This window comes from Camellia sinensis, chromosome 1 (genome assembly GCF_055761805.1).
Source record: "Camellia sinensis isolate YWXY chromosome 1, ASM5576180v1, whole genome shotgun sequence".
NCBI classification, from domain to species: Eukaryota; Viridiplantae; Streptophyta; class Magnoliopsida; order Ericales; family Theaceae; genus Camellia; species Camellia sinensis.
In genome coordinates, this window is record NC_138961.1 from 143,461,228 (window position 1) to 143,480,623 (window position 19,396).

Here is a 19,396-nt window from a genome sequence, read left to right on the forward strand (position 1 = left end):
AAAATCAGCAAAAACAAAAAAAAAATATGAAAAACAAGAAAGTAGAATTTTCTTAAAAGTATGTTTTGAAAAACCTAACCAAGCAAGCTGATCCTTTATAAAGTACTTTCTTAATTCAACACCTCTAACAAGAATTGAATTCATGACTTTCCCTAAAAACTAAGGTTTCGTTTGAAAATAGGGTTTTTTAGTAATTTTTTGACTTTTTTGTTAAAGTATGATATAAAAAAAATTAGTTTGTTTGGAATGACTTTTTGATTTTTTACAAAAAAAATGTGCAAAAGGTACAGAGAAAATGAAGGGCTTGTTTGGTTTGAGTTAGAGTTGAGTTTTAGAAAAAAAAAATTCAAAAAATTGTTTGGTTTGAGATTTTTCTGAAAAAATTTTCAAAATCACCTTTTTCTCTTACACATCAATCAATTATTTTTTCTCTCTCCTCTCTCCTTCTCAATCACTTTTTCTCTCACACACATCTACTCAATTCTTCCAAAATATCAAATCATTCCAAACTTCCACAAAAAAAATTTCTCTCAAAATATACAACCAAACAAACCACAAAATTTTCTAAAACAACTCTCCCAAATTTTTTTCAAAAACAACTCTCCTAAAAATAAATCAAACAAGCCCGAAATCTTTGATTTTTTGGTAGAGATTTTTGACTTTTTAATTTTTATAATGACTTTTTAACTTTTTAACTAAAAAAATCACTTTCCAAACGAGACCTAAATCTTTAAAAAAATCACAATAGCCAACTATAACTTATGTTAATATATATGTATACATGATACTATATTAAAGGTTTTGTTAACAAGTGTTATTAATATTTTACCTACCAAAAAAGTGTTATTAATATATTTTTAAGATATATCTTAAATTCTTTTGAAAAAATTATATATTTTCTATTACACTCACATATAAAATCTACAATCGTTATATTTACATAAAAGTGAGTGTAATAATTAAAATATGTAAAAAAAATTATAAAAAGTAAATTAAAACAATTTTTTTTTCAAAAAAAAAAAATAAAACAATTGAAATGTGCTTTAAAATTTCAACCTTTTCAACTACGTAAATTACATTAACAAACTATTGTGTTCTTCTAAAATTACATTAGCACCTCATGTTAACTAAATTGTCATACTTTTGTTATGGGTTTATGTGGTTCAATTGCCATAGTAGTTTATCCTTTTTTTTTCTTTTTTTTTTCTTTTCTCTTTTTTTTTGGGGGGGGGAGGGGGGGGGGGGGAATTAATAAAAATATCTTTACATAAATGATACTAGCTAGAGAATTGGAGAAGATACAATAAACGTTCGAAATAATTACACCAATCTCTATTTTACATTGACTAAAGGGTTGTTTGGGAAGTACCAAATAAGTATATTTTTTTTTACTTTTTACGAAAATATGTGTAGAAAAATAGAGAAATAATGTGACCTAAAAACTATAAAAAGAAAAAAAAAAGTGTGCTATGTTAACACACTACTACAAATATAGATAAAGATCACACTTTTTTGATGTGATGTATGTTTTTTAATCACACCTTTTAAGTTTTATTAAAGTGTGGTCTTTAGGAGTGTGATTAAAAATGGTCATTTTTAATCACACTTTTTAAGTGTCATTAAAAAATGCTTTCATCACATCTTTTAAGTGTGATTAAAAATATTTAGATCACACCTTTTAAGTGTGATTAAAGACTTTAGATCACACCTTTTAAGTGTGATTAAAAACATTTAGATCACATTTTTTAAGTGTGGTTAAAAACATTTAGATCACACCTTTTAAGTGTGATTAAAAACCTTAGTTCACACCTTTTAAGTGTGATTAAAGACTTTAGATCACACTTTTTAAGTGTGATTAAAAACATTTAGATCACACCTTTTAAATGTGATTAATAACTAATAAAACCTGTGATAAAAAAAAAATTGACATATTTAAAGAATAATCAATATTATTTTTGCACGCGCATTTGAATAATGTAATACACACTATTTACTATATTTCGAATCACAACCATATATTGAATGAAATAATATCATATATTTCATAAATGAAAGTTAAATGTTTAAAAGTATATACAAAGAAATTAATTAAAAAAAAATTAACTGTGATTACATACATTAAAAAATAAAAAATAAAAAACTTGAAAAAAGTAAATTCTTGAATTCTTTGACCATATTTTGCATCTCTCCAAGAAATTTCTGACCTGAAAAATAAAAAAACAAATTAATTTAAAAACCGCCAGAAGCATATGAATAAACTTACTAATTAATTTATAAACTTACATTTAGATCACACCAAAAATAATATAATTTATCCAGTTGTTAAACTGCCCCCAATCCTTTCCCCACAGCCACCAAAAATGACATAATTATTTTGATTCTCCACACAAATATCAGTAAAATAGCACCACAAAAGAAGACAATATGCAACAATGCAGAAAGGATCACATAAATGATAAAATGGAGTATTATATGGACAATCAAAATCATATGATATCAACATATAACTCACTAAAAACTATAAAACAAATAAGGATCAATAAACCTTATTGGTCTTAAAAGCAGAAACCACATAGCCTGAATAATTACAAATTGGTACACCCATCGATGGAAACATCACCGTGAAAGGTTTTCCTCAAGATCAATAGTTCACCCATCAAATTTCCAAATATAACTGCATGCTTAAAAAATAATTCTATGTAGACAAGATATTTTAACAGAACTGGTAAAAATGCATACTTCTCTGTTAGTACCAAACTGCCTATTCATATGGGTTCAACTCTGACACAAACTGAGATGCACATGAGATCCAGAACCAATATCATCTAATGCATACCTGGGGCAAACAAAAAAATGGAGATAACAGTTAAGAGACATAGCTTGAATCAGTTTAATTTTAAAATATTGAATCAGTTTAATTTTCTCACATCGCAATTTTCAAACTTATCAATTATTGTGGGCATTTTGGAAAAATGCAAAGAGTGTGACAAATAATTCACACTAAACAACTTGTATACTTTATATATAGGACAAGTGGTATGAGTGGTGTTTTGAATTTTTGAATAGTTTGACGACTGAGTAAACTGATTAGCCATTTATAGTTTGATGAAGGTACAAAATTATTGTAATAGTTATTGGATATGAAAAATTGTTTGAATTTGGTGGTAATTACTGAGTAAGATTTAGAGAAGAAAGAAACATCTCCAACTGTTTGAATTTAGCGGCAAGGATGTAAATCATAGTGTAACAAAACTATGGAATTTCTTGAAATTTTAATAAACACAAGATGGGAAATGCAAGGTATGAAAACTCCGTTGTACTTACTCTCTCGATAGTGAGAAAATGCACGGTCTAGAGCTCCATTCAGGGATCCTTCATCAATTCCTTCAAAGACATACCTTTAAAAAATAATGAAAACATACATTGCATCAGTCAAAAGCTTGTGCCTACAAAACCAAATATTTAGGTGTAGCACTTTCCTCAATCTAAAACTAATGTTTACATTTCAACAGGCACTAACTAGATCACATCACTTTTATTGAACCATGTGGACAATTCAAGCTCTTAATTTAATCAATTTATTAACATCATTCGGTTTTCAAATGCTCTACTGATCCTTATCATGAAATGCTCATGTATAGTCAAGTTAGACAACCAACCAAAGAAATAATCACAGAATAACAATGATCAATCATTGCTTTAGTAAGAATACAAAATCAAACATTTACCACAATGTTTGGATATGAAAGGTCCTAAGGAAGTCATCAAGCTACCTAATGTGAGCCTATTAAGCAAACACAATGCTTCAAAGACAATGTTTCAAGCACAAACTATAAGAATTAATAATATAAACATCAATAAAGTAATTAAATTGGACAAACCTGCTGTCAATATTATTGAGTAACAAACCACATAGAAATTAAAGATTATTGAAACAAAAGATATCCAAAAAAATTAGAGTAACAGACTTGCTAGAAATATAGCTGAAAAACTAGCGCTGAAAAGGTAAAATATATACTCACCATGAAATAAAGGAATGGGAAGAGAGATGATATTGGTAGCGCTGAAAAGGTAAAATAGAAAAACTATGTTAGGGCCCGAGCATATATGATAGACAAAATCATATGACTAAGCAATTCCCGCCACCCATCCACATTCCCATCATGATGGACTAACATAATTGTAAAATTCTCTCAAAGAAACTGAATTCACTAAAATTAGGCAAATAATGTCAACAAAATGACATGTCTTAAGTTAACAACTGATACAGATTTTAAACACCAACCATTAATAAACAGTTATACAATTATACCTTTTGAACAATGTCATCAACATTACTTTTTTGTTTAATACCAACTGGAATTGCCAGGAAGATATGAAAGCTTGAAACATTAACCTGAAAAGTAAAGAAAAGATGCACGATGGCAACAAGTATGAAGTAGTGATCTTCTACATAACTAACACCACTTTAAAATGTTACTGTTTATATATTTAAAAAATAATAACCCTCGCTGTGAATTAAAGTTTGTGACTTGAAGACAAAATACATGATTCTAAGGAAGTTTGTGTATTGATTCCGAAGTATACCAAGATCAAAACCTAACCTTTGACTTTGAACTACTTTTTGACCATAGAGGTTTTAACTCCAAATCTAACCTGGCCTGAATGATGCCACCAGGTAAACTATCCAAAGTAGTAGACGCCACACCAGTATCCTAGATGAAAGGATTAGTAGCAACTCAAAATAATGGTAACTATAAGGAACAACATCGACCTAATCCATTGCGTGCATAAAACAACTGAAGAAATCCCAAAAACTTGTAAAATCAAGTATCAGATCTAATCAAAAGCAATGGGTGAAGTCATTAAGTGCATGTCTTAGGTAGACAAATACAAGAATAAAAACAGAGTGATTAAAATAATAATAATAATCAAAACATAACTCAAAATATTACCTTCCACGAGTAGAAAGGATTCAACCTTTTGTCTATTTGATGATGAAAAGGAGAAGAAAAAAAATTAGTGGAAGTGAAGTACAAAAAAATAAAAGAAAAGGCCCAACTTCAAAAGTACTCCAATGGAGTGAATATGTATTCATATAAGATCAAGTAACATGAAAATCAAACCAATATGTATTCATATAAGTATACAGATCCAATGGAGCGAATGATTATAAGCCAATCACAATCCTAAGGTTCAATCTGACGTCGCAAAGAGTTAAAGAAATGTAAACGATCACCATAAGGGTAGCATAGACTAAATGTTATGCATATACCTTGGGACTGGATTTCAGATTTGGTGAGTATAGATTAAGAAAAATGTCTGGATAATGTAAATATATAAGCCTTTGGGGCCCTTCCTTTTCTCCTCTATTCTGAAATGTTCATATAGCATGTAGTAAGGTTTAAATCAACTGAGTATTCAACTTTTTAAAAGTCTTATATAGGGAAAGAACTGAGTTTTAGATGTATACATAAGGAAAGCCGTGTGCAACAAAAAATACAATCATATGTTAATTGGAAAAAAAAATTTGTGGGTAATTAAAACATAATTGATTTGATTAAAAATGTAAAGTCATGATTCACATCACCAACTTTACCTTTTCCATATGTTGGATGAGAAGAGAAATTGCTTTCTTAGTGTCCACTGTTTGTTTTTGTTGGAACAAATATTGTCACTGTTGCTGCTGCAACGCTTGAACTTCAAGAAGTCAATCTCTGCATTGAATCACTATCATTAGTTAAGCTTGAAATGATTGTATATTCTTCATAAAATGTACAACTTTTTGATACACTCTCCTTCTAGATACATGTATTTGATATTTTCATATAGGATTCCATTGGTAACACGTATAATTCCAAACTACACAAAAAAAAAAAAAAAAAAAAAAAAAAAGACGAAGAAGAAGAAGAAGAAGAAGAAGCATTTTAAAAGAGTGAAGTTTTGATTTTAGTATTATTGTTACAACCACTTTTAACTATGAAAAATGTGTCATATTTAAATGATTAAAGTATCAGCACTCATTCTATATCTCATTATTTGTTGTTGAGAAATGTTTTAGAGAGACAAAGCCTATTTAAATGACTAAAGCCCAAGTAGTTTGTACCATTGAATGAATTTTGACAATAACTTGATAGAAAAAGTTCCATATATAATTTTCAAAATAATATTACATACATTCTAAGGAGTGAAGATAACTAAAGCAATCGACATTGTCGTGTAAGTATGTTTTACATATTTAAGTAATGAACTAGTATGACCAATTCTGAAAATGTTGTTGAATTGGATTTTATATAAAGACATTCCCAAATATTAATATTTTTGCATATTTTCATGTAAGTGAAAATATATACTATTAATAATTGAACGCTCTAGCCATAAATTTGAGAATGATAGTTTCTATTAATTATTGCAAATGTTCCCCATAAATGGTAATAACAGTGTAAGTATCATTGTAAGTAGAAAGGATGTTGGATAGGTCAAAAGAAAAAATAAGCTTGATAAGTAGAAAGAATTATAATTTGGAGATTCAAGAAAACCATTTAAAAAAAACAATTTCTTTTCAGCATGTATTTGGAAAGGGAACTTAAAATAATACAGAAGGTTACACATCAAACCTAAACATCAATAATATTTTTTAAAATCAAAAAGTTTCACAATGTATTTTTTTCTACCCTCTTTGGAAGGGGTGTTCAAGTTATAGTTGGCATCTATAGTAATCTAATTAATATAAAGGAAAAGGTGAAAAACATAATTGAAAAATATGAATATAAAGGAAAGGGTTGTTTGGTTGCTTGGCAAAGGTTGGACTAGAGAATAAAGTAAGATTTAAAGGTTAGATCTTTTATTATCTAGAACTTAATGAAACAGAGAAATTTTTAAAAACTATGGAAATTGTTCAACTAAATATAGAAAATGTCCACTCTACTGACAAGTCAGATGTTAGATTTTAAACTAAACAACTACTTGGCTTACATGGTGCTCTTTTAATTGGCAATCCCAGCACTAAATTATGTTCCAAAGTTTCTGTTGTCTGTCACAGTTTCACATTATTCCATTTTTTTTCCCAACATACTATACAGCTAAGTAAGAGTCGACATTATAAATGGTCTTCCATCTGATGTGTTAAATACTTGTACCATTAGCTTTTCAAAATGTGGAGGTATTGAAATTGAAGAGAACTGGGACAAGGTAAGTTAATAAAAAATCTTTTTACTGTATTGACAGATTACTATTTTAGTCTGTCTGACCCCCATTGTTTGATTTGACCCATTTTGTGTCATCAAGTAGTTAGCATACTCCACAAGCAGTCTTGCCTCATGGTTTCAAAGTAATTTTAATAATTTTAGACACTTGGCTGCTGTTATAGCATGCACACACATACACACCCCAACTTGTTGCCATGTAGTGTAGATTTTAGGATCCACCCAGCCTGTGTGTCCTTGCCTAGTTGTTTCATGTCCCAAGTTCATGTCTATGTTTCATAAGTCATCACTGATTGGATATAAATTTGGGTTTGTGGCAGAAAACATGTTTATTTAATTTGTCCTTCTTACAGGTCAAAACTAACTCTCTTCTAACTAAAAAACCTATGACATTGGAGGCATGTGCGCCTGAGAAACCTATGACATTGAAAATTGATGAAGAATAATGAATAAGCCTTGTTTTATGCACTCTAGTTTTACAATTCTATACTAGCAAGTCATACCACTGCTAATAGGTTTCAGTGTCAATTCATATTTTTTTCCTAATTGTTGTTCAGAAGATCAAATTAAACCAAGAAAACCAGAGGTTATCATCAAGACCATTAGCTACAGAAAGCTCATTCATGAAGGAAGCTAATTTCAAAGTGCAGAGGAAAGGAAAGAGATAATTCATAGGTACAAAGCAAATCGAACCCAGATAAATCTAAATTGGCCTAGTTGCACAACAATATATATATATATATATATATATATATATAATATCATATACACTAGCAAAAACAGATTATAATAATCAACAAGGTTCAACAAGCCCCAATCGGCACCAAGCTTCATGACATAAACAAATGATAAGGGAGTTCGATAAGGGGAATGAGAGGGAATGCTCGATTTGAGTTTGTGTACCTTAAAATCCCCAGTCAGCGAGACATACAGAGAGGGAGACAGAGAGAGAGAGAGAGAGAGAGAGAGGGGGCGAGAGAGAGAGAGAGATACTTGGGGTAAGGGATCGACGGTGTTGTGACGGTGGTGCTCTTGTGCGCCGACGGCGATGCTTGTTACCCGACGGCAATGGAGACGAACCGACAAAGCTTGAACTGACGACAAGAGTGGAGAAGACGAAGTAGACGACTGGTGAAGATAGGTGAAGAGAATAGGAGAAGAGAGAGAGGGCGGTGAGTGAGGAGGTGGAGGCGGCGCCATCGTGAAGGCGGCGGCAGTGGTGGTTGCCGATGGCGCCACCAGAGGCTACGATGTAGGAGGCGAAAGAGATAAGGAGTGAGGAGAGTGAGAGATAGAGTAAGAAGGAGTGTTAGGTTAGGGTTTAGACCTTGTATAATATATATAAGGTTAGGGTGATTAGGTTAGGGTGATTAGGTTAGGCTAGGATTTAGATTTTGTATAAATATATATAATCACACTTATTTAAAATATGTGATAAAAAAAATATTATCTCACTCATTAAATTAAGTGTGATTAAAAAATTATTTTAATTTTTTTAGTTACACTTTTAATAAAAGTAAGATATTTTTAATTCTTCCTATGGATCTTCAATCACATGTTGATTAGAAGGTGTGATTAAAAAGTATATATATAATCACACTTAATTAAAAAGTGATATAAAAAATAAATATTATCACACTTAATCAAATCAAGTGTGATTAAAATATCAATCTAATTTTTTTTATCACATTTTCAATAAAAGTGAGATATTTTCATTTGTCAAAGTGTGATCTTTAACTCTTTTTATAGTACGGCTTGCATTTACTGTATGTCGTTAATGTAAATCTGTGAAAACCCAATTTTGTTGTGGTGAGGAGAAGAGACCTGTGTGTTTGTGAAATTCAACCTTGTTGGGGATGGAAAGAGTCGTTCTCTGTCATTCATGGGTGTAGAACAGAGGCGCAAATTTGGGAATTGTATATTTTATATAAAAATCAAATTGGAATATTTTATACAATCACACCTATTTAGGGAGTGTGATTAAAAAGTAGTAATGTATATGTAATCACACTTTAATTAGATAAAAATATATATATAATCACACTCATTTAAATAGTGTGATTAAAAAGTAGTAATGTATATATAATCACACTTTAATTAGAATGTGTGATTAAAATATATATATATATATATATATAATCACACTCAATTAAAAAGTGTGATTAAAAAGTAGTAATGTATATATAATCACACTTATTTAAAAAGTGTGATTAAAAAGTAGTAGTGTATATATAATCACACTTTCTAATTAAAGTGTGATTAAAAAAATATATATATAATCACACTTTAATTAGAATGTGTGATTAAAAAATATATTTATAATCACACTTATTTAAAAAGTGTGATTAAAAAGTAGTAATGTATATAATCACACTTTCTAATTAAAGTGTGATTAAAAAAAATATATATAATCACACTTTAATTAGAATGTGTGATTAAAAAATATATTTATAATCACACTTATTTAAAAAGTGTGATTAAAAAGTAGTAGTGTATATATAATCACACTTTAATTAGAAGGTGTGATTAAAAAATATATATATAATCACACTTAATTGAAAAGTGACATAAAAAATAAATATTATCACACTCAATCAAATTAAGTGTGATAAAAATATCAATCTAATTTTTTTTATCACACTTCCAATAAAAGTGAGATCTTTTTTTTTCTCAAAGTGTGATCTTTAACTACTTTTGTAGTAGTGACACTTCCCAAAGAAGCTTTAAGTAGACCATGTTAGGCCTTTGTTGATGGTAATCCCATTAAACAAAACATTATTTAATTGAAATTGCATTTGCTCCTTTGTAATTGAGAGGTTGAGAGTGGTTAGATGCGAATCGAACCCAGTCTGACTCAAACAATCACCAAACATTCAATTCCACTTGCTGAAGAAGATTCAGAATAACATAGACCGCTCGAGTTGTTAAGTAAGTCTTGCAATTTCAAAGTTTTAGAGACAAATCCAGTAAAGCGTTACCTTATAATTCACTCAAGCAGATAAAAGTTATGCTTGAGTGGTTCATTAAGTCCTACAGCTTTTCAAAACTTCACACTTTAATACTACAGAGACAAAAAGTTCAAGCAGTCAAAAGGCGGTTAGTTACTTATATGCACTTTTTTTGTAAGATTTGTGAGAGGCTCTGGGATATTCATCCCTAGAGTGCTAAAATCATAAATCAAGTTTTTTAGTGAGATAAACACTTGTACCTTGATGAATTGAGAGTGATCAATCGATAACATTCTTTATATTAAAGATTATCAAGGAATTTATACTTCAATTACACCTTCAAAAATAACCCGCAAGGGTGGCCCAGTGGGTGAGGGAAGAAAACCTAGGGTCTGGGAGTTTGCTCCTCCTGGAGGTCCCAAGTTCGAATCCCACTTCCCACGGGACACTGTGCGGGCCACTGGAGGTTTGCCCCATCGTTAACTTCAAGGCCCTCAGGATTAGTCCCATGCTTCGGTTGTGGGGATACCTGAGTCATCAAAAAAAAAAAATAAATAAATAAAAAAATTACACCTTCAAAAAGACCCTTTTCTGGTGGATTTTGAGAACTTGAGCTTGGAAGTTTCGGTTTGGATTTTGGATGTTTTAGTGTCGTCGATTCGACATTGGAAAAGCAATTATGTGGCCAAGATGGCATAGAAAGAAGGCATAAGGGATTAAGTCAATCAGAGGATTGATTCACTACATGATTGTATGAGAATTCATTGTATACTTTTTTATTTTTCTCAGTGGATTGTTTCTTGGCCGTTGCCCATGATTTTTTTTTCATAATTGGATGTGTTACAATTGTGTTGATTGTGTCCATTGTTTTTACTTGATAGTATATCTAATTCAATTTACTATTGATTGGATTAGATCTATCATTGATTGTATGAGAATTGTTATTAATTGTCTATTGAATCATAATTACAAATCACAATATCTGAAAATTTAGGTTTTTCAAACCAACACTAATGCATCTAACAATGAAGAATATACATTTTAGGGTAAAAAATAATGACAATATCTTTTTTCCACCCATGTGACTAACGAATTATTAATGAAAAGAAATTCAAGTATTATATAAATTAAAACCTTAAGGACTCAATGTAATTATACCAAAATTTGAGACTTGTATTTTCTTGAAATCTCATAGGAAGTCAGTGAAGTTTACCCAATATTTTATATGATCCATGAGTAAAACTTCAAATTTTTCAATCAATAAAAGTCTTCTTTTTGTTTGTGGATAATTGACTTGTTGTAGGAGAGTGAAATTGAAAAAGAAATCTCTGAAAAACAGTTCTATTTCTATGCAAATAACAACTTTCTTATTTGCGAGCCAAAAATTAACATATAACTTTTTTTTATTGGAAAATTCACATATGATTACATCATATCTATTATAATATAGCTCTCTTTCTCTCTCTCTCTCAATCAAAAAGTTCCACAAAGAAAAAAACATAGAATTGAATATGATGCTTAAGTATGAATAAAATATGATGAAGATTGACACTCCTTTTGCTGCTTTATGTCTCTTTTGTCTTCCTTTTTATGTTTCTTTTTTCTTTGTTCTCTTTTGCTTTTCTTCCTTCCTTTCTCTTGATTTTTCAAAAAAGGCACCTGATTCCCATTTCCCATCTCAACTCCCAACAAACAAAAGCATATATATATATATATACATATAGACCATGATTTTAGAATGAGTCTTTTCAACAGGACAGAATTAATAATTATTTTTTATGACCTGCCCAAGGTAAACTCCAAATTAGGCTTCTTCCCAGGGCTCATAATTTCTAAAATGCTTGATGACTTCATTTCAAAGACTCCTTCACAGTTCACTATATCCTGCAGCAGAAAACAAAAATATCCAACATCATAAAGCTAGTACAAATGTTACCTTGTGTTATGCATGCATAAATCAAGGGAAATTTTTTTATTAGAATGAGGTAGTGGAGAAATTTCAGTAATTAAGTCATATTAATTGACTTAGTGAAATGTCCTTGCCATTTTTTTTTTTATCAGCAAAATAAACCTTTGTTGATTAGAAATCAAGATAAAACCTTACATCACACATCAATAAAAGGAAAAGTAACTATACAAAGTGATCTTATGTCATCATCACTTTTGTGAGAACTCTAAAAGAAGAGTTCTAGAGAGCTCTAATGATGTCTGGGTCCCACAATGACGTGATCTTTGCATTTTTTTTTTTTTTTTCATTGTCAAGTCATTAGAACTCTGTTTAGACCTCTCAAATTAGAGGGATGGATTATTTCTGATGATAAAATGATAAGTCTTACTATCGCAATACAAACATAATATTATATATACAAAATATATATTTGTATAACATTACTGATTTAAAAAAAAAAAAAAAGTGCACCCTGGCTAACGTCAGTTCATTATACAATTACTTTATTTTATTTATTTATTTTCTTTTTGTCATTTGGGCACTGCATGAATGTGACCATAACATGCTTGGATGGGATAGTTCTGCATAAAACCTGTAGTCACCCAAGTAATTTCAAATGTCAGACAGTTTTTTTTTTTTTTTGGTCGACAAATGTTAATTATTAGATTAACATCTATGGAAGAAAATTTCTCTACTTTTGACAAAGCACTTAAGTACTTGCACTCCTTTAATTCAATTCTCATAAGAGGAATCGAACCCATGACCCTTGAGACTAAGTCCTAAAGAATGCATGGTGGCCAACTAGTCTAGGCCTAGTTGATTTCAAATGCCGACAGTTTAATTGTATTATGAATATAATTATTTACAAATCAAGCAAAAACATGAGTTAAGAGAATGAAGTTTGGTAGTTTTAAGCAATATGCTGAATTTAGTTTTTACAAATATACAGTTACTAAAAACTTTATAATGAAAAGTTTTAGACAGTTCAACCATTTCATTTTATGAAAATGCCATCCACAGTTTTATTTATTTATTTATTTTTTTTTTTTTGTGATCAGCCAAAAAGAAAGACTCATAAATTCTGGATTTCACGTCTCACAGAAAACAATTACAATGGAAATTAAAGTTCATTTAGGGGCATAACTATATACTGCTCCAAAAAATATTAAGTAAATTGACTAAAGCCATTTGATATTTGTGCCCGTGAACTGATTTCTCTTCGGATAATAATATATATAAAAGACTCAACTATTGTTTGAAAGGCTATTCACTTTCTCTCCTTTTGATGTTGTAGACTTGTAGTTTTTCTTGACAAAGAAATTAGTACTGCTTTGTAATTCTTTCTTTCGTATTCCTTTTGGTCCTATTTCCTTCATTCGAAAGGAACATCTCAATGTTGTTTGAATAGACCAAGAAATGCTAGGGGAACTTAATTATTGCTACAAAACAAGATTGGTCACTGTTGCGTTTAGTTCGTTGGAATAAATTTTGATAGAAATAAAATGGAAATTGAAGTAGGTCCGGCATGAGGTAGGAATAGTCATTCCCATTCTAATATTCTAATAGCAATGGACATTCCATCGCTTTTTAGTAAACCAAACAAGCATTAGACATTTTGACGGAATAACCATTTCATTTCAGCCTTCATTCAACCGAACCAAACACTTGAAGCCATTCAATTTATATTGATTTATATATATATATATATATATATATTTGTGCTATTAGATTATGTGGCTTATACTAAAATTGGAGTGCAGTGCAATTATTGAACTTGAATACTCATCAACACACTGTTTTTGGAAGCCATCAAAAGCAAACCGCATATCCAAACAAGTTGTTAGAAGAGATGATTATGAAGAAGTAGTTACCTCAAAAGGGGTTGTGCGTCCTTTGATGTCCCCAATTGGTTTTCCATGCAACCAAGCGTCCCTCCTGTATATATATATAGCAAATCCACAAAGGAAGACAATCTTACCTGTCAGTGGGAGCCATATATTATATATATAATATGTTCTGTAAATGAAATGTTTACATGAAACCTCAGTTTTTACTGCTGCTAAATTATTCACATCTCTTTGCTTTTAATTCCAATGAGTGATGGTTGAAATAAGATCCTAAATCGATATCATTCATTGCCATTGCCATCCCCATCCCCATCCCCTCATCCCATGTGGTAGCTCAACATCCATAACAAGAAACAAGAAGGAAGTTTCAAATGAAATATTGGGTTTGAAACCAAGATTTGCTTTTTCCTTACTATTAATGTACCCCACAAAATCCTTGTGACATAAAGAACTCCTTCAGGTGCCATTTTTTTCCTTTGTGGGATCCACTCCTTGGAATTTTTATGAGTGCATTGTTCCCACATCACTACAAGGCTTTTTTTTTTTAAAAAAAAATTATCATTCAATAATGCAAGTTTCGATCTTCACCTTATCTTTGACAAACAGCACCAACAAAAAAAAAAAAAAAAATGGTGTATCATTTCACTGTTTTTTATTTCATACTAGCTCAGTGCACAAGGCTCCCACAACTGCAGGGTTTGGAGAGGGTCAATGGCCTGTAAGCTCATCATCTATGTAGAGATGATGTTTCCTTAATTTAAACTTTGTGACGACCAAGTCATCATTGATCAACCTTACCAGTTTGTATTGACTGTGGTGACCAAAGTGATATCTAGCTAGGTTAAATAATTCAGGTTGCACTCTTCCTTATCGTAGTTTATAGGAGGAATTGAGACCTATATTTTGTGTATAAATGTAGGTCTTGTGTCTTTATTGGATGTGAGTTTAAGTTACATGTTAGATGACTAAAGAATTGTAAGAAGAAAAACAACAAACTATCAACAACAAACTATCACTTATGTGTTTAGTTCCAAGGTCATATATCATATAGATACCAGAGAATTTTATTCATTAATTTTTTTTTTTTTTTTTTTTTGGATCAGCAAAAGTTCGCTTGTAAAGCATCAGCTACTTGTCACCTAATATAATTCACTCTTTTTTTTTTTATCAGCAAAAGAAACAAACTTTATTAATGTAAGAATGAAGTACAAAGTGCAAAACACATTACATCAAAAAAAGAAAGGATAGTGCAAATGCATCACAATGAACTAAATCATCCCAACTAAGTTGGCACCAAAAAGCTCATCCTATCATTTGCTAGCACCCCTAGAGTTGGCGAGAAATCATGATCTCCCCCTTAATATAATTCACTCTTAATAAGAGTTGAACCCATGATCTCTCACTTAAAATTAAACCATTAGAAGAGTCACAATAATCAATTAGGTTAGGTCTAATTAGTTGAATTTTACTCATGTTTATCAATACTTCAGAGTTTAGAAATACTGTTTCAGTTGAGTTTTTTCCACATGACGACGACAAGGGCATTTGCTCATAATTTACCTTCATTTTTTTTTTATTAATTTATTTTTATTTAACTTGACATGCCATATTACTAACATGCTTTTGTTATTATAACATATTTTAACCTATTGCCAAAACAAGCCTAAGTTATGTACCGTATTTTATAAAGTAATTGCTAACTAGTTAAAATAAAAGTTGAGTACCAAATCTTAAGTTTACTTTTTTTTGTTATCAGCAAAAATAATCTTTATTAATAAGAATCAAGGCAATAGCCATACATCATACATCAATAAAGAAAATACAAAACTGGAAGATGCTATAAGCATCACAACAAAACCTATCATCACAACTAAGTTGGCACGAAAGGATTTGCTAATCATATGCAGCATCAACCAGCAGCCATGGTTGACAAGAATTCAACCAATAGCTATGCATACAACAAAGAACTTACAACAGGCACCACGCCTCCCACAACCACATCAATCATTAAGCCTTAAACCAAAACAGTTATGACATGCAGAATCCTACCTGCAACAGCATCCACTACTACATCCTATCATAAGAACCAATTTCTTAAGTTTACTTGTCCACAATTTATTGACTAATTAAAAAACTTATTTTATAATTTAATGCACAAATTAATTGGACTCCTATATGTATTAACGTTCTAAGAAACCTCTATCTTGGATAAGATACAAGACTTCAATGGAGGTCAATCGCAACCTATATTACACTGGGATTTGTACTTAATTATTTTCCCTCCTTTCTGTAATACTTTTGTTCAAAAATAAATAATAAAATAAACAAATAAATAAACAAGAGAGAGAAAAAGGAAAAAAAAAAAACAAAGAAAGAAAGAAAAGAAATCTTGATATTTTACTTGTGCGTGTGCATATTTTTCAAATATATACACAAAATTCTAAATATGCTTCTATTTTCATCCCAATCCTAGTAATAAAACTAGTGTAAGTACTTTCATTGTAGATGAGTATAAAAACTTCCATATCGATTAATTAAACCGGATCAATATTGTGCAAGAATAAGAATAAAAATTAGAAACTAATTTAGAAAGTAGCATGACAAATTGCTCCAAAGGCCACTGTAATCCTGATCTTGTTCCATAACTGACCTTCCTTTTTTAATTGATAACCCAGTTTTTGATGGGCTAAAAATGTTTTCAGAATTCTGATCTCCACCCAAATCACTTCCTAATCCATCTGATTGGCCTATATTAAAAAAGAAAAGGAAAGATGAAAAAGACAGAAAAACATTATTAAAATAGTTGTAAATCTCAGTTAACTTAATGATAGTTAAAGAAAAAGAAAAGATATTAAAGTAAAACAAATATTAGAAGAAGAAAATATTAAAATGGGTAGTATTTACCTGAAGATGTTGCAGGTCTATCTGTAGTCTTTATTGTACGATACATCTGTAACAAAAGTAAATCACAATAATCCCATGTCAAATTGTTCATAATTTTTTATTTTAATTTTAGAAATTTGAGAGTGTTTGACTTCTACTGACAAATTATGAAACAAAATAGCTTAAATATGTTAAAAAGATTGATTAATCAGAAGTAAGGAGAAAAGTGTCTGATTAATAACTTTTAATTTAAAAGAAACCATACCAAATTGTGACATGGTTGTCAAAAGGAGCACGAGCTGCCTTAAAGTATTACTCCATGTCTCATTAAAAACTTTTAATTAAAAATAAAAAACCTATACCACACAAATTTATTATATTATTTGAAATATATATTTTTGCCAATTAAGCCTGCTGATATGGTGTAGCTGCACACGCTGTGGATAGAATTTAAAATTTATATGTATATCTGAGTAATTTATCACATTAATATGAATGCATAAATGTATAAAATAAAAGAGACATTTCACCTCAGTGAGTGTTTTAAAAGTTTTTCAAATTAACAATAAATATTAAAAGTAAAATTATATTTTTTTTCATTATTTTGTAATTAATTTTTAAAAAAATTCAGGCAAATAATTTCCAAATTGATGGTTTTGTGCAATGATTAATGTAATTAATCATAGTCAAAGCTTATGGTTGGGAAAGCACAATGATGAAGATATCATTGTGAAATGATAGCACATATAGTACACTTTTGTCTACTATCTTATTGCATTTTTTGAAGGTACATGGTAAAGCATATTGCTCTTTGAATACAACAAAAATACAAAGACAAAACCATTTTTTTTAATAATAAAAATAAAATAAAATCAAGTTTTAGAAAAATGAAAAACCATTCTCTTAGTTTTTTTTTTTATACTATTATTGGGTGGATCCTTACCCCTTGCAAAAAGCTGAGACTTGTGTCTCAGAGTCTCTCAGACCTATCAGATCTAATTAAATTAAAAATAAATAAAGAGTAAATGGAGGTTGAAGGTTTTCAGAGATCTTTTACAAAGAACATTGGGATGTGCAACACTACCCAACTCAGCTATAATACTGACAAACACAAAAGTTCATCTAAAGAAACCCCTTTAAAAGCTGCACCAACATAATTCCGAGAAATTCCTTTTTTTCATTTTTTTTATTTTAAATTTGTTTTTACGGACTAGAAAAGATTAAAATAGATTAATCATGTATGTATGTACCTGCAAATGAGATTTCACGTGAGCTAAGGTGAGATCCTTCACATTCATGAGCTCAAGAACTGACTTGGGTGTAGCTCCTAAACAGCACAAGAATTGTGTAAGAATTTTATTTATTTATTAAGACAAAAAAAAAAAAAAAAAACATAAGAAGCATCTATTTTGCTTTTTTGAAATTTTCAATTTGATGAACCATTAAGGGGGGTCAAAATAAATAAGAAAAAAAGAAAACAATTAAAGTGCCATAGATTATATACTTTCATGGCCACCAAGAAGTTCAACGGCATAGACGAAGCGGGCATGTAGGGTTGTAGTCCACCGCATTCTGGGAGCTCTCACTCTTCGCTTTGCCGGAAATCTTGATAAAATTTGTGATTTTGCAATGTTGTTGCTGTTGGTGGTGGTGGAATGCAAGAATGTTGTTGGAGTGGTAGTTATTGTAGATGGTGAAGAATCTAATAAGGAAGGAGGGTTTTGATGATGATGATGACGATGATACACTGGAATGCCCCTTATGGGTCTTAAATAATCAAATTCTCGTTGGTTGTGGAACCCTTGTTGTTGTTGATGATGGTAATGATGATGACCAAGTTGTTGTTGTTGTTGGCTGTACAATTGATTGGGAGGCAAAAGACTTCCATTTTTTCTGCCATAAAAAAGATGAGGAGGAGGAGGAGGAAAAGGACTGCTGGAGGAAGAGTTGGGTTCCATGGCATCTGGGTTAGCCAGGGAGGAAGAGAGCTTGAAAGCAGTATTGATACTGGCTTTCATGGCTTCTTCATCTGATCTCCTCCAACTCCAACCTGAGGTGGTTTTGGTGTTTGGATTTGGATTTGGATTTGGATTTGGATTTGGGAGGCTAATTTGAAGAGATAAATCAGGTTGTGCTGGGAACAGCTCCATTGTTGTTCTCCTTTCCCACTTCTTCTTTTTATCTCTCTGATCAGATATATATACACAATTTTGTTGACAAGTTCTGATATGATGTTGTAATGAATCCCCTCGTTAGATTTCTGGGTTTTCTTCGGATAGACATAGAGTTCAACAATTTAGGGATTAGTTTGTACAAAATAGAGAGGGGGGGGGGGGGGGTGAGAAATGAATAGATGTTTTGCTTGTTTGTGTGGAGTATATGTGAGAAAGTGACAGTCATACGAGAGAGAGAGAGAGAGAGAGAGAGAGAGAGAGATTTGTTTCTTTATTGTGGAAGTAGGGTAGGGACCTTTGAGCTGGAGAAAAGGGAAAGAAAAAAAGAAAAAAAGTGGGAATTAAAATTGAGGCTTTGATTCCTTTTTACTCCTTTGCTTCATCACTTCTC

The 19,396-nt window shown here is 30.6% G+C and overlaps 1 protein-coding gene and 1 long non-coding RNA gene across 3 annotated transcripts; both read right to left on the reverse strand.

The window, feature by feature from the left end:
- Positions 1–5,205: 5,205 nt before the first annotated feature.
- Positions 5,206–8,240, reverse strand: LOC145790020 (uncharacterized). The gene is made up of 3 exons (XR_014328588.1): positions 8,199–8,240; positions 5,600–5,717; positions 5,206–5,374 (listed from the first exon to the last, which is right to left on the reverse strand). It is a non-coding gene; the product is annotated as an uncharacterized LOC145790020 (long non-coding RNA).
- Positions 8,241–11,538: 3,298 nt separating this feature from the next.
- LOC114302951 (uncharacterized) lies at positions 11,539–19,396 on the reverse strand. Of its 2 annotated transcripts, XM_028248072.2 has the most exons (6): positions 18,336–19,396; positions 18,082–18,158; positions 16,853–16,898; positions 16,599–16,695; positions 13,973–14,036; positions 11,539–12,037 (listed from the first exon to the last, which is right to left on the reverse strand). In XM_028248072.2, exons 1-6 carry the CDS (start codon positions 18,979–18,981, stop codon positions 11,930–11,932), a joined length of 1,038 nt encoding a protein of 345 aa, XP_028103873.2. In that variant the 5' UTR covers positions 18,982–19,396; the 3' UTR covers positions 11,539–11,929. The 2 variants fall into 2 exon arrangements, with proteins under 2 accessions (XP_028103873.2, XP_028103875.2); XM_028248074.2 differs by lacking the exon at positions 16,599–16,695 and having other exon boundaries at positions 18,336–19,250.

Bases quoted from the DNA above. Each gene is read 5' to 3' on its own strand.
- LOC114302951 (XM_028248072.2), bottom strand. From the start codon at position 18,981: ATGGAGCTGTTCCCAGCACAACCTGATTTATCTCTTCAAATTAGCCTC. The intron at 18,159-18,335 runs GTATATAATCTA...TGTGCTGTTTAG, and splicing joins ACTTCTTGGTGGCCATGAAA to GAGCTACACCCAAGTCAGTT. The intron at 16,899-18,081 runs GTACATACATAC...CTTTTGTTACAG, and splicing joins ACGTGAAATCTCATTTGCAG to ATGTATCGTACAATAAAGAC.